The 16,022-nt window shown below is 41.8% G+C and overlaps 1 protein-coding gene across 1 annotated transcript in view; it reads right to left on the bottom strand.

Annotated features, from left to right (window-relative positions):
• The window catches only part of TTC23L (tetratricopeptide repeat domain 23 like), a 96,904-nt gene that overhangs the window by 30,510 nt on the left and 50,372 nt on the right, over positions 1–16,022 (bottom strand). Inside the window, exons 4-7 of the mRNA XM_078674930.1 lie at positions 15,160–15,316; positions 11,432–11,557; positions 7,414–7,591; positions 4,196–4,304 (exon numbers count right to left, since the gene is read on the bottom strand). Coding sequence (XP_078531056.1) covers positions 4,196–4,304; positions 7,414–7,591; positions 11,432–11,557; positions 15,160–15,316 — 570 coding nt within the window. The remainder of the gene's footprint in view (positions 1–4,195; positions 4,305–7,413; positions 7,592–11,431; positions 11,558–15,159; positions 15,317–16,022) is intronic.

The following is a 16,022-nucleotide window of genomic DNA, read 5'->3' as shown; positions in this document are numbered from 1 at the left end:
ATGAATCAGAGCTTCATGTTTTCTTCTTTGGTCCCGGTTATAAAACAGCCAGAAAGCACTGGCAGGTTCCACTTTACAGTAATTTAGGGGTGTATGCACTGTATGGAGGCATTTAGAATCTTGAAATCTGATACTTACCCACCCATTGTTTTTGCCGTATCCCGATTTTTAAAATCCATGTGGCATAGTCATAGGGTGCTGTTAAACCCACCACCGCAATTACAAAATTCCCATAGTGCATACATTGATACATTTGAACCCTTTTAACTTATTTTTACGTCTTCCATATTTTAACAATCAACATTAATGATGAACTGAAATTTGATTACATTAAAATGATATGTGTACATTTTGTATGATTGTTGTGGCTTCACTCAGGGTATTTGACTTGGTAGTTGGGCGAGGTCGAGAAAGTGCTTCGAATCCCACGGACCTCCCACCCTGTGATGTACTTTAATGCTGCTAAATATGCAACTTGTGTTTTTACCTTATCTGTAATGTATTGGTTTTTGTTATCTGTTTTTATTGCAACGGTTTTTATCATCTACTTTTTATGCACATCGACCGAAATAAAGTTTGTTGGAATGTAATGGAAACATCAAAATAGGCTGAAGTTGAGTTGAGGACTCATGCAGCCATACTTGGGATCTCTGATTAAATGTTTATGATGACCAGAGCACAGGCCAAGAAGCAGGGAAATCAAGAAGGAGTGGAGCCTGGAATAATGGCCCAGACTGCTACCAACAAGAAAGGGAAGAAGGGTAAGATGTTACCCTTCCCCCAGGTTTCATGTGAGGATCAGTCTTCTAAGGAAGATGATCTTGCCCCTTGTGAGGAAACTGCCCCAGAGGAGCTGGGGCCTCACTTGGCAGAGATACTGGGAGCAGGGGGACTCCCCTGGGAGGAATTCGGAAGCAGAAATCCTGCTCCTGTCTTGAGAGCCTTAGGTAGCAAGCTGCTGCAGAGGCAGGGGATGTCAATGGTACCCACAAGGTCTATTGGGAGGATGGGTTCCTTTATTATGAGGCTAAGGACCCCAAGCCTGGTACCACCAGGAGGTAGGACCTCTTGACCCTTGCACATGACATATCCTTTGCAGGGCATTTTGGGCAACGTAAGACTTGAGAGAGGCTTGTCTCACACTTTCACTGGCCCCATGTGTCTGAAGACGCAAAGGAATCTTGTCGCTCCTGTGTCACCTGTCAAGCCAGTGGTAAAATAGATGCCACTACAAAGGCCCCCTTAATCCCACTACTAGTGTTTGGGGTTCCCTTTGAAAGGGGCATTGTTGGTCCCTTAGACCCTCTTACAGCATCTGGGAACAGTTATATCCTGGTGGTGGTGGACCATGCCACCAGATACCCAGAAGCTATTCCCCTTTGGTCCAGTACAACTCCTGCAGTGGCCAATGTCCTCCTGGGAATATTTACGAGAGTGGGCTTTCCCAGGGAGATGGTGTCAGACAGAGGTGCAAACTTCATGTCTGGCTACCTGACAGCTATGTGGAAAGAGTGTTGAGTAAATTACAAATGTACCACACCTACCATCCACAATGCAATGGGTTAGTTGAAAGGTTCAACAAAGCCCTACAAAGTATGATTAAAGGACTATCTGACAAGCTTAGGAGAAGATGGGATGTTTTATTACCTTGCATTCTATTTGCCTACCGGGAAGTTGCACAAATGGGAGTTGGGTACAGTCCCTTAGAACTTTTATTTGAACATCCAGTTAGGGATCCCCTTACTCTAGTGAATGAGGGCTGGGAGCAGCCTATCAAACCTCTTAAGCAAGACATTGTTGATTATGTGCTGGGCCTGCGTTCACACATGGTTGAGTATTTGAAGAAGGACAGCAAAAACCTGGTGGCCAGAAAAGAAATTTAGAAGTTATAGCATGACCAAAAGACTGCTCTGACTGTTTACCAGTCAGGACAGAAAGTGTGGGTCTTGGAGTCTGTGGCCAAAGAACCCTCCAAGTGAGGTGTAGTGGCACCATACCATCCTTGGAAAAAAAGGTAAGGTCACCTACATGGTGGACCGGGGTACTCCTAGAAGCCCCCACGAGGAGCTTCATGTGAACCGCCTAAAGCCTTACATTGACAGGGCTGACATGAACTTGATCATGGCTAATGATGAGGGACAGGAGAAAGAAAGTGACCCTCTCCCTGATCTCCTCTCACTTCGGCTGATGGTTCATTTGAAGGAGTAGTCTTGGCAGACATACTCTCCGAACAACAACACACTGACTGCAGACAGGTTCTCAGTCAATACCATGAACTCTTCTCCTTGACACCCAGTCAGACTACCTGTTGTGCACATGAGGTGAACACAGGTGACAGCCTGTCTGTCAAGAATAACATCTACAGGCAGCTTGCCCATGTCAGGGATTGCATCAGGACAAAGGACCAGAAGATGCTGGAGTTGGGGGTAATTGAGCCTTCAGACAGCCCGTTGGCTAATCCAGTAGTCCTTGTGCTAAAACCTCATTCCCAGGTTGGAAAGAGAGAGATGAGGTTTTGTGGGGACTGCAGAGGCCTCAATGCAGTCACGAAGACTGATTCCCTGGGCAGATGAATTGATAGATACTTTGACTTTGGCTAAGTATATCAGCACCTTTGACCTGAGTGGAAAGCCTAAGACAGCATTCTCAGACCCTGGAGGGCATTTTCAGTTTACTGTAATGCCCTTTGGGGTTTGAATAATGCACCTGCCACATTTCAGAGGCTAGTGAATACAGTTCTCTCAGATCTGGAAGATTTTGGTGCAGCAAATCTTGATGATATAGCTGTATTTAGGTCTACCTGTGGGGATCACTTGGTCCACCTCAGAAATGTACTTTAGGTCCTGCAGAAGGCAGCCCCCACTATCAAGGCTAGTAAGTGCCAGATAGGGTAGAGCAAGGTTGTGTACTTGGGCCACCTGGTAGGTGGAGGCCAAGATCGGCCATTGGAGAGGGAGGACTTTGCTGTGGTCAGGGCCTTGAAGTAGCTGAGGCCATACCTGTTTGGCACTCACTTAATTGTTCAGACAGACCATAAGCCCCTTGAACGGCTAAAACAGATGAAGGGTAAAAAGCCCAAACTTTTGAGGTGGGCAATTTCCCTACAGAGGGATGGACTTTTCAGTGCGACATGGATTTGGGAGTAACCACGCCAACGCAGGTGGACTTTACAGATATTTTCACTTATAAAATGAAGACTCAACTGGGCAAGTTTAGTCTTATCTTCTTTAATTGTGTAGGATCTTTCTGGCATGGATACCCCCACTTTTTGCCTGGTGTCAGTGTTTTTTACTGTAGTTCACTGGGATACTGCTAATCAGGACCCAGTGACTGTCCTCTTTCCTCTAAACTTGCTGGTAAGTTCTTTGTGCACCTCACACTTGGCTTACTTGGGTACCATTGTAAGCCCCAAGTATATGGTACTGGGATACCCATGGCATTTGGTCCCCTATGAAGCCTGTATTATGCTACCCCTGGGAGCCCATGCAAACTGTGTCTGCAGAGCTGCCAGTGCAGTCTGCGTGACAGGATGCATGCACCCTTCTCTTCAGATATAAGGGTTCCCTTATACCCCGGTCACTGCACTTAAAACCTATAAGTTACTCCTAAGGGAGGCCCTTCAGTTCAGCTAAGTGTGTGGGTACCCCTACAAGAGCAGAGGTACTCCTACAAACCGCAGGACAGCCACTATAAGGTATGTAGTGGATACTGGTAAGTCGAGATGTCTAACTACCTGATGGCTGCCCCAAACCTGGTCATGCTTGCCCCTGCGGCCCTCCCCCCTGGCACAAACTACAACGCACCATCAACACCACCTTCAAAACAGGCACCTTCCCAGATGACTGGAAGCACGCAGAAGTCAGGCCCCTGCTCAAGAAGTCCACAGCTGACCCCACCAACCTCAAGAACTACCGGCCCTTCTTGCTCCTCCCCTTCACTGCCAAAGTGGCATGGTGAAAGTCTATGATGCTTATGGAGAACGCCTTTGTGATTCACAGAGATTGCAGTGCTTGAGGAGAGCAGAGGTTCAACAGGTACCTTCGAGGTAGACTTGTGTGTCTGAGACAAGGATTTAAAACTACACAACATCTTGAATTCTCGTATAAAGTCCATTGCTAAAAATGCAAACACTATCTTGATATTTCAAAATACCTTTGTATGTGAGCAAGAGTCCTAGTTCATCATCCTTACCTACCTGCAGATTGGTAGTTTCCAGAACTGGCGTATGCTTTTGCTAGTAGTAACGCTGTCTCAGCTGCTTCAATACTGCCTTTATTATAAAGTGCTTTGGAAATTGAATGTGCCTGGAGTAAGAGAAAGTGTCAAAATTACAATCACAAATAACAGTGTTTGGTTATAGACACACTCCTAAAATGTCGTTCACAGACCGAAGACCTTAATTTCACTGTAAAATAATTACTGTAAAATATGTTTTGCAAACATTTTTGGTACCATCACTGAAAGAATATGCAAAAGTAATATAATCCAAGCACATATGACGTCAATATTGAATAGTTAATATAGTTAGCTCCAAAGCAAAATAAGAACCAGTCTAGTTTAACTGACAGACTGCTTATCTCGAATAAGAAATTACTGCACAATCTGGATTGTGCTCTATAAATACATGGCTGCTGGTAAAGGAGAAGTGAGGATGAAAAGGTTGAAAGCTGTCGGAGCGGGACTATCACAACAAGTTTGTACTAGTAGAAGAACTCAATCTGCTCCATTTTTGGGCATCATGTGCGTGTTTTCTCTTGACGTCGAGCTGGCCTCTCCAGCAGGCTGGACTCGCAGAGGCTTCGGCTGATTAATTCAGGGGGAATCCCCTGTCAACTCCTAAAAGTCTTGAGCTCCGCAGCTTTCAGCGCAAAAAAATGGAAATCTATGCTGGGTCGTGCTGTGAGGTAGTCAGCTTAACTCTCGATGTAGGTCGGTAATCTTATGGAGCTTTTTCCAAAAGTTGTTCCAAACTTCTGGAAATTCTTCCCGAAGCTCCTCTTCAGGGTTCAAAGTATCCCAAACACAATTCCAAAGTTCCAGAGTCTCTGAGTTGCGCCTTGGAAGTTGGAACTACAGTTCCCACAGTGCACCTGGCTAAATCCTTTAAAGTCCAGCTGAAGGTGGTCAGCGAGGTTCTTCTTGCAAGTGATGATGCAGGTGGAGCCCTTTTAACCTGTTGCTTTCAGGGAGTCCACTCCTCTTTTTGAAACAAGCTGAAGTCCTTGGGGCTGTAGTTCCTTAGTGTGCAACAGGCGCAGTCATTTAGAGCACAGACCTCTTGGTGCAGGCCAGGGTTCCACCCGGGCAGATCTTCTTCTATTTGTAGTTTCAGGCAGCAGATCTGAGTTGCTATGCAGCTCTCACATATATATCCAATGTTCAGGGGCCACATGCAGGCTGGCAACCCTGGCCAATGTGGTACAGAGTGCCACCCAAAAGCATGACAGCTTCCTCCAAAGTGTAGCATACTCTTGTCCCACAAAGCACTGCACTTCAAAATTCAAGATGGAGATTTTCACTCCTTGGGAGTAAGAGCTGGTTTAACCAACCCACTGGTGTGGCTCATTTCCCTTAGCACTCCCTTTCCACACCACCTGAAAATTCAATTTCTGGGGCTGCCATCTGGCTGGGGGTTAAATGAAGAGGGGTAAGCATGGTTGGCATTCCTTACTGTTCTGCTCTCTTTGAAGCCCAATTTGTTTTACCAGGCCCGCTTCCTGGCCTGTTCTCTGCAGTTGCAGAGCTCCCCCATAAGATAACCTCTGCCTCTATGCAGGCCACTTATCACCTTATCGAAGCAGTTGGGCTAAGTCTGTTAAGGCTGGCCAATCAGGAGAGGCTGTCAGAAGCCTGGATTTTGGCTCACAGAAATGAAAGTTCTATAACTTCTCTTCTGTATTATTTATGATAAATTCAACAGTAATGAGTTGTTGGATTTATAATTACCAATCTTTGAGGCTCTTGAAATATTATTTTAGCTCATTTCTATCAACAGTTACACTGTATTACAGTATCTCCATGTTAGCCTATGGAGCTAAAATGCTACAGTGAGGAAAAACGAGATTGGTAGATTTTCCCTAACCAGGGCGTATAAAACAACTTAGGGATGACTTATATGTAAAACTAAGGTAGCTTAATACTTTGGAAATACCTTTAAATGCAAAGTCGAATTTGCATGTCGTTTCAATTTGAAAGCAGCTTGCAAAGCAGTGCTGACTTTTAAAATGTCAGCAGGCAACACAGCAGTGCACACTTAATTTCCTCAAGGCTCCTGGGCCTCAACACCTAAAAACCCTACCATATTCTTGGGACTTACAGGTAGGTTGTGAGTGCCATTTGTAATTACACCTAATTACCATATACCTTTTAATCAGAGCACTGGCCCTGGGTCTGGTTAGCGGCTGGCCTTGGGCCTGGTTAGCAGGGCCTAGGGCGCAGTCAGAGTCGGGTACCACAAGTATTAGTCAAAATAATGGGGGTGATCAGGACAGAAAGGATGACTTTCTCGTACAATGTTAATACTGAGGCCATTTGTGATGTTGTGTTAGCTTAAGGACAGTGTATGGGCACTGTTGGGGGAATCTGAGGGTTTTACATTTTAGAAGATAGCTATAACGTCTCAACTGAAAGTTTTTCTGGAAATAGTTCACTCATTAGATTTGGCGTTTAGGTCCAGAGCTACCCAAGACAACCAAACCACAACACAGGATCCACTTGAATGTCATTACAGAAATGACCTTATCTTAAAGGACCTTAACAAAAGTTAGCTCACCTATTCCCCCTTGAAAGGAGTATTTAGCCCATGAGCTTGTGAAATTGCATTTGCACTATAACAACAATGAGGAATTGTATTGTTTGTAAAATTCCATATTGGGCAAATGGCAAAGACTAAAAAAGTCGCATAGATTTGCCTGGAATCCTGTGATTCGAGCAGCCTTACAGGCCTAATACTAAATTGCTTGTCAATTGGAAAAAAATTAAAGTAATTCAAGTGGGACAATAAATTACCACTTCTACTTTTACATTTCTAGCAATGGGCTTATGCATTTTTCGAGTCTAAGAACAAAACGTTTAAATACATTTGACCTGAATGGTATATTTTAAACTTTGCTTAACAGGATTCATAATTTTTTGTTTTTATAAATATTTTATTGGTTTGGCCACAATTTAGCTAGCCCCTGTTAAGAGTCTACTACAGCTTAGGAGAATTAAAATGAATTATAAATTAAATGGAAATATGTATATATCTAATTTGGTTTACATAACATAAATGCAATTTAATTGAATTGCATTTATATTAGCCAGATGCTCATAAACAGAAGAAATGTGTAATACTAATTCCTTTGGAAAGATTTCAGTGACTGTATCACCAAAGCAACCATCAATAGAGATATGCAGTCCCATTAAGCTTACCTGCAGTAGGTGCTCAATGGCACGGTCATGCTTGCCCCGCAGCTGTTCCGCTTTAGCCATCTCCTGATAAATGCTTATTAGCTGAGGCACTCGATCTCCTTCAGTCATGTTCACACCATCAACAGCATTCTCAAAATAGCCAGCAGCCAAGCTCAGTTTGTTCTGCAGCACACAGGCCCTAATAGAAAAAGACAAGCCTGTTTGTAGCAAAGAAGTGTACCGCTATGCCAAGGCACCCTGCTAGTCCTCATCCAACAGAGGATATCAAGAGGTGTATTTACAAGCCATGTGTGCCGCTGGAACGTCACTTTTTGGGAAGTTCCAGTGGTGCACAGGGATTAGAAATTTCTACGAGGACATGGAAAGCCCCCCTCAGTGGTTTTTCATGGCCCCCTAGCTACAGTGTAAGGCAACACAGCGCAAGTCGCTGGATTGCCTCACACTGCTTCGGGGAAGCATGCAATGGGCGTTATGGTAGGTGTTCCCACGTAACACCCATGGCTTTTAGCACATTCCCTGATTTACAACATGCTGTAAACCTGAGAATGTGTCGACAGCCTCTGCTTCCCCAGGGGAGGCATGGGGGAGGTGCAACGAGGAGAAATTATGTCTTTTCTCTTTATTTTTCCTCTTTCTGAAAAAAGAGAAATTTGCCTCCATTTATTGTTTTTGTGCAGGAAAGTGTCCCTTTCGGCACAAAAACAATCATCCCTACAACAATGGAGTACCAGCCTAGTAAAAGAGGAGCGGAATGCTCCGTGTCTCATAGATAAGGCACAATCCTGGCCTTATCTGTTGACGTAGGTCAGAGCAGCAGGAAGGCTTGCTGAGCTGCATAAGGAAAAAAATTTAGTAAATGAGGGCCTAAATCTTTACATAAATGCTCTGAGAGAGCAAGGCTTTTTTTAAAAAGGGAGTCACAAAAAGTCATGCTTCAATATTTGACACAATTTGCTGTTATTAGATATCGTTGGATAATTAGGGACTCATTTATGAGACCCCAGCGTCACATTCGCATCATGTAAAGTGGTACGTGTGTGACGCAGGACTCTCATAAAGATTTATGAAGCCACACAAAGCCACCCCGCATGGCTTTGAGTGGCCTCATAAATCATGAGCAAGGCGAGGCAGCGCAAATTGCTGCTTACACTGCGCTGTATCCCCTCCTATTCCAGTTTCAAAAAAGATCTCAAAATCCACCTCCTCAATTATTATTGGGGATCCTAACCTGTGACCTGCACTTGATCTCCAATCATCATGTTATATTTGGCCAGTAAAACATGTCCATTTACTGAACATTATTTACCTAATTACCTGAAATGTTTAGCTTCTGCCCCTGTTTACCTATTTGATCTGTCTATACCGCATGTTGTCTTCATTATTCCTTATCTACTTGTATGCCATGTTGGCCCAATTATTATTGGGGGTCCTAACCTGTGACCTGCACTTGATCCCACATTACCATGTTATATTTGTCTAATTATTTGTCCATTTCCTTAACATCACCTGCCTAATTACTTGAAGTGTATAGCTCTTGCACCTGTTTATCTATTTTTGATTGGTATATTTCGCATGTTGTTTCATTATCTTTTATCTACTTGTATGCCATGTTTGCTTTTTATCATCTTACTCATGTAAAGCGCTCTGATACCTCTGGGTCTAGCCAGCGCTATATAAAACTCTTAAAGTAAAAATAAATAAAATAAAAAACTCTGCGCCCAGGAGGCCCTCCATGGGCGTCACAGTGGGTTTTCCCATGCAACACCCATGGAAATTACAGCTACTCTAGATTTACAAAGCGATGTAAACCTCGGAAAGTGTGAAATCCGACGCCACATTTTTTCCTCTTTCTATGCGTACTGCATTCTGCAACAGACGTAGAAAGAGGAAAATGCCTTGTAGGATTGGTTTTGTGCAGGAAGGTACCCCTTTTACTCTAAACCAGAGAAAATACAGATTAGACGAGCCAACCTGCATCACTGGAAGGATTCAGGGGAGAAACTGACATCAGACATTTTAAGAATACTTCTTAGGTTTCACATCTAGAAGTTAGGTTTACACAATGCACTGTAAGTTTTCACATTAATGGTTCCATTACCTTGTCGATGTGTTTGTCTTTTTCTGGCCTGAAAAAATCCAGAATTTTCTAATTCAAATCCTTAACTGGAAAAATATTACACATTTCTTCTAGTCACTATTCCAGAACTCACTCACATTTTTCATAAAAAAATAAGAGACAATGGGCTTCTCACATAAATTTAATTTCCAACATTTATCTATCTAGTAGTCTTGCACAGTACATTTTATTTTATAGGCATAAAGTTTTATGTTTATGAGATATATGAGTTTGCGTTAGGTGGAACCAACAATGACTCCTATTGCAATACAGCCAAACTTTCTTTTGATTTTCATTTCAAGGACTGAATAACTTTTATTCCACATTATTCAATATATTTCTCATCTCTAAGCCTGTGTGAGTTTTAGAGGCTGCACAACCACTGATAAACACACTAAACAAGTAATGATTTACAGACTGCTTTGTGAGGAGGTGTTTTTCTTCCCCTTGGAGGAAGCCCACTTAGGGTGGACCAAGAAACATTATTGATTTATAAATGGACTGCTCTTTCAAAACTAAATGTAAAGTGAGACCTGGGGAAGGCAAATCTTTGTTCCCCAACCAGCAGACTGTGGGAGGGATACTACCCCAGAACCAGTTCTGAGTGACCACAAAGGAGGAAGCTACTCATTTCAACAGGCATACTTCAGAATGGGCCCAAAGGAGAAAGGGATTCTCCATCCTAGGTTGAAGGAGTAAAAGGCATGGTTGGATTCTCTGCAGTAGAATAAACAAGAACTGCTGCATAAGTGGGGAGGGATGCCCTTAGGAATTTTTACCCCATTGGTTATGGAGGAGTCAGGATTCACCGTCCACCCCCTAGCTAGAGCAATCCCTTAAATGTGGCACCCAAGGCTCCCTCTCGAGAAACCTTTCTGGACCTGCAGAAGATCAGAAGAGGATTTACCCTGCTTTCTGTAACCTGAGAGGAGCTCTGAAGGATTGGATTTGCACCCTCCTATACCCAGGACAAAGAAGTGAACTCCATGGGTCAGTGAGCTGAAAAACACCTTTTCCTGAATGACCAGTTGCCCAAAATTAATCATTTCCACAAGCCTAACTGATTTCTTAATAACAGGAATATATTCAGCACTACAACTAAAGGATAAAGTTACATGTTAATATCATTATGTTCATGAATGAGATATATATTGTGCTAGGTTGTGAGGTTGCATTCCCAAACCGCACAATTTCATTATTAATGCATAGTAGAATTGACCACTCTTCTTTGGCATGAATTGCATCCACGATTGTGAGGTAAAAAAAACCTGAAATAAATTCCTTTTATCCAGGAACAGAGCGACACTGTCTTCATCTAACTTTGTGAGTGAGGGAACTAAAGGTCAGAAATAGATAAGTAGCAACACATCATAGCGCGGTTAGAAATCTGTACTGATAAAAGCAGAAAGAGACCAAACATGGAAACCTGAATGATGTCACAAAATAATGAATAGAGGAAAAGCAAATAACTGGAAGCCAATTGGAGAGTAAGATTTATGAAACTGGTTAGTTCTTTGGGGCAAAGGATAACAAAAATATCCAAGGGCCAATTATATTTTCTAGGTTACATGAGACCTCCTGACTCTTATGCTGGTCAGATGGAAACACAGCAACACTTCTTAATAGAGGATTCATAATTTCACTGAATCTACCAACAAGTATAAATGGACAATTATTCAACTCAATAAGATCAGCTGACACAGGCTCAGAAAACTGGATCATCCTTTGGACTATAACAATTCAACTACTCCGTTTGTTATTTATTTTTATTTACTCCAAGCTACACTTTACAGAGATTTGAGATGGTGGACACACTACCTGCAACAGAATGAAGTAGGGTGTCACCTCTTACATGTCTTGGTGCAATCAGAACAGTAATTAAATATCACAAACCAGCCTTACCTCCCCAGTGAAAGAGCAAGATCTATCTCTGTGACTTTCAATCCTTTGGCTTTCTGTCCCTCCAATGCCTGTAGCTCCTCCAGGATTTTCTCTACCTTCTGCAGGTTGTAAAGTGATTCCCTTCCAGTTTGGCAGTCAAAGAAAAGACAGGTTGTAGACATAAAACATAAAATAGATTATGTATCTTTTGAAAATGAGAAACATCACTCATTTGAACCTTCAAATGTTGAGTAGTATGTTATCACTATAAATAAGGATGATGGAATGGTAATTATGTTCTATTATAGTCTATTCTCATTTTCTGCAGACTTTTTGGCGTTTCTATACCCCTGTGTGCAATCAAATGTGTTTCCTGGTCTCTCCACCATTGCTAATACCAGTGTTAACAAATACCAGATTCCTTAACATCTTAACAGACTGGCTTTAGCAATCGATTATGTTTTTCTGATATATCTAGCATTATCACCTATCTGACCAGTTGGCTTTCATATACTAGTTTCAGCAATTAGAGTTTTCCTGGTCTCTATGTCAATGCAGTAACAATATCAGCATATACCAGATTCCGTGGCCTTGCTACATTGTCCTGAGAATTCAATGGTGTTTTCCTGGTCTCTTTATTGGTACCCATATTAGTACCCATATTAGTATCTGCACTTCAGATTCACTGGCATTGCTAGGCTGATCGTGGCAACATTTGTGTTCCTGTGTTCATCAATGCTTTTTCCATATCAGCATGTCACATTGATTAGCATTGCTGTACTTGTCTAAGTGGCTTGGACATTGATTCACCAAAATGCTAGGGGCAGTGGAAGTGACAGCAAACACCCTTTGACAAACAGACTCCTATTTTTTTATGTCGGTTTAGGGGATTCCACAGAGAAGAGGCAACAGAACGGTAATGGCTCTTACTATACTTTTTACTTTTTTCTCTTTTGTTTTCCTACGTGCCCTACGAGAACAGGGGTACCAAGTGCACTTTTAGGGCAAGTCTAGGGTATCAGTTCCTACAATTTGCTATCTCTGCTTAATGTCCATGCTAGGTGGCAGATATGGTATTACAAGCCTTTCTCTAGCACTGCTGTTTCAGTTTTTAGCGCATTACCACTTTCTTGACCATGTGCTATATTAGTCACATGGATTCACCTTGGATAACAACTTCAGCTTAAAGGAATACCCTGGCAAGAAAAGAAAGACAACCTGGAACCAACTCTTTCCAGTGAAATTGTTACTCCCAGAAAGTGCCTTCAGAAGTGTCGCAGCCAGCACACAGTTTTCTGGATGACAAGCTCACCATCTCATGTGTATCTCAACTTACCCGCAGGTAGGATACCATCAGACTGGGAGCAACAAAAATACAAGGTAAGATGCCTTTGCCATCTATGCACATAGGATCTGGAACAATGTCCCTAAATATTCCAGGGTCATCCCAGCTTTGCTCCAATTTAGAAAAGAGCTGAAGATGCATTTCTTCAAAGAGCACTACATTATGATACAGTAACAGGCTACTTCAGCCACCAGACCCCAACTACTTCTTCAATATATAAATCTGGGTGCTACCTTGGGACTGTACAAAGCTAAACATCTTCAAAAAGCTAAAATGATAGTAAAAGTGTGTCAGGGATTGCTTTTAAAATAATTTTAGGTTGGCTTGGATGGTATTTTACCAATTCAAAGCTGTAATACTGTGCCTGGACTGGTAAAAGACTTTTATCATTTTGCAGCTCAGTGTGGGTGGCACTGTGCTAATCATATGTTTAAAGACTTTGGTGTAGAGTTGGCAAAAGGCTTTGTCCCTTTCTAGCTCGACATAGATAGCACTGTGCTAATACTATGTTTAAAAACTTTGGTAGGAAAAAAGACATTTGAGGTGAGCAGATTCAGAGTATTGCTTGTGTTGTAGGGTGCTCTATAGAGGAGCTGCTCTCCACATAAACTTGGGAACTACTTAGATTTGTCTGCTTCTTTTTTGAAAATGCATGCGGTACTCTAAGCCTGAAAGGTTATTATTTTGACTTATACTGGGTTCTCCCTTGTGTCTGGACAAAGATAAACCTCTCTGAATAGTTATAATGATAGCAAACCACATGCCAGGGGTTGCTTTTATCCATTCCAGTTTGGCTTGGCTGGTATTTCACCAATCCAAAGCTGTAATACTGTGCCTGGAGTGATACAAGGCTTTTGTAATTTTACAGCTTGCATGCATGGCACTGTGCTAATTCTATGCTTAAAGACTTTGCTGTAGAAATGGCAAAATACTTTGTCCCTTTCCAGCTCGGTGTGAATGGCACTGTGCTAATCCTATGCTTAAAAACTATGCTAGAAAAAAAACAAAAACATTTCATGTGGGCAGGTTCAGGGTCGCTGGTTTTGTAGGGTGCTCTATAGAGGAGCTGCTCTCCACCTAAATATTGGAACTATCCAGAGTTCTTTGCTTCTTTTTTGCATAATTTATGAAGCACTCTAAGCCTGAAAGGGTGTTGTTTTGACTTATACTGGGTGCTCCCTTGTGTCTGGACAAAGCTGAACCTCTCTAAAGAGCTATAATGATAGTGTAACACATGTCAGATGTTGCTTTTATTCATTCCAGGATGGCCGGGATGGTATTTTACCAATCCAAAGCTATAATACTGTGCCTAGAGTGATAAAGGTTTTTGTCATTTTACAGCTCGGGGTGGATGGCACTGAGTTAATTCTATGCTTGAAGGCTGCGCTGTAGAAATGGCAAAGTAGTGTGTGTGTGCGTGCATGCATCAGTGCATGTGTGTGTCAATTAATATTTTCCTGGTCTGTCCATTAATGCCATCCTTATATCAACACATGCTAGAAGATCATGTTTCACAAATACTCACTAGGTTGGTACACGTAAAATCACCACGCATAGCTCACGTTAATATATCTGGGCCCTCACAACTCACTGACCTGTCACTTGACAGATTCAGCTCAAGCCTCTCACTTAAAATCAATATTAAAACGTTCACATAAACCCTCTTCATGATCTTCTAGTCCATGCATGTGACGCATACTGCCCTAATTGATAATTCTCCTGGACGGAGAATCTTCAGTAAATAAATGTCCTTTTTCTTTTCCTTTCTCCTTTTCATTTCAGGTTTTCAATGTATCATTGTACTGTTTAGTTCTGTCTCAGGCGTATGATTAGGTGTCCTAATGATGATCCCATATTGATATGCGTTCGAAACACCGTTGACACACACTCTGACGAATGATGATCCTATTTTGACACAGGTTCGAAACCCCGTTGACACACACTCTGACCGGCTAGATCATGTATAAACTTCCTTTTTGGGTGGAGAAGTAAACTGTTTTCTAAAAAAGTGACCCTATTTTTGTATATGATTTTTGGTCACACCTTGCCTTTTGATTGTATGTTGTCTAATTTTACTCTGTTTTTAACACCTGCTTTGGATTTACCCCGGTGGTGGCACATTCCTTAAATTTGCTTTGTTGGTTTTATCTTTGAAAATAAATTGGAATTGTATAGTCAATGAAATATTTCATGGGAATTATTATTTTTCCAGAAAATACTCTAATCTACTGCTTAGGGACCACTGTTTCTTTAATTATAATAGTTGTGTGGTATGATTTATAAGCAGCGTTATGCTTGCTTGTGCCAGCGGTTGCCCAGAGAGAAACGCACACAGACACACACACTAACTTGAGACATTTGCACTTGTAAAGTGTATGTAAATATATGAAATATGAAAGGATATTTATTTTGCATCAGGTGCGCTGCTCCTAAAGTGTAGTAGATGGTCACAAGGGTTCCCAATATCTCTCTCTTTTCTTCCTCGGATTTCGACATGTCAAGCCCATTCAGCAGAATTTCTTTAGCAGATTCCGCATGCTGCAAAGCCTGAACGGGAAGTGCTGCAATGAAAAACAAGTAACAAAATAAAATCTGGGTTTAAAATTGATAAAGGCTATGTGCACATGTGTATTGTCCTTTTTGCAAAAACATGAACATTTGTAAAGAAGGTGCTGTCTTTCAATGGACCTCCTCATGAGATGGTTGGTAAATGGTGAGGTATTTACTACATTCAGGACATATTGATACCACTGGTGTGGTAAATATGGTTTAAAAAGAAATAGCCGTAGGGACCATAGAAAGGGGGGAACTCAGTGCAAAAATAAGAACTGGTTCAATGAGGAATGTAGGATGCTAAAATTGAATATAAGAAAAAAGGAAAGACATCTAAGATCAAAGTATGATCTATACACGTTCAATAGCATTCAGAATCTAAGGAAACAATATAAAAACTCTACTAGAAAACACAAAAGAACAATTAAAGAGAAGTGCTGGGGAAGACTACTGGAAGCTATAGAAACAAGAAATGTAAAAATGTTCTGGAAATTAGTCCAAGAAGGCACTGGTAAGAAACAGGGAGCTATGAACTGTTTGGTGACTGAAGAAGCCTGGGAGAATTACCTGGGAGAATTGTATGGGAAAGGGGTTGGACAAGAAAGACAGAAATATAGATCATGGATAGAGGTGGAACAAGATATTAGGTCTCTCTTCACAGTACCCAATGTAAGACAAATTATATCTAAGTTAACACTACCCCCGGGCAGCGGG

Source organism: Lissotriton helveticus, chromosome 2_1, assembly GCF_964261635.1.
Source record: "Lissotriton helveticus chromosome 2_1, aLisHel1.1, whole genome shotgun sequence".
In the NCBI taxonomy this organism is placed as follows: domain Eukaryota; kingdom Metazoa; phylum Chordata; class Amphibia; order Caudata; family Salamandridae; genus Lissotriton; species Lissotriton helveticus.
Note: the sequence above shows the minus strand (reverse complement) of the source record. Positions and strands in the feature narration are given on the sequence as shown.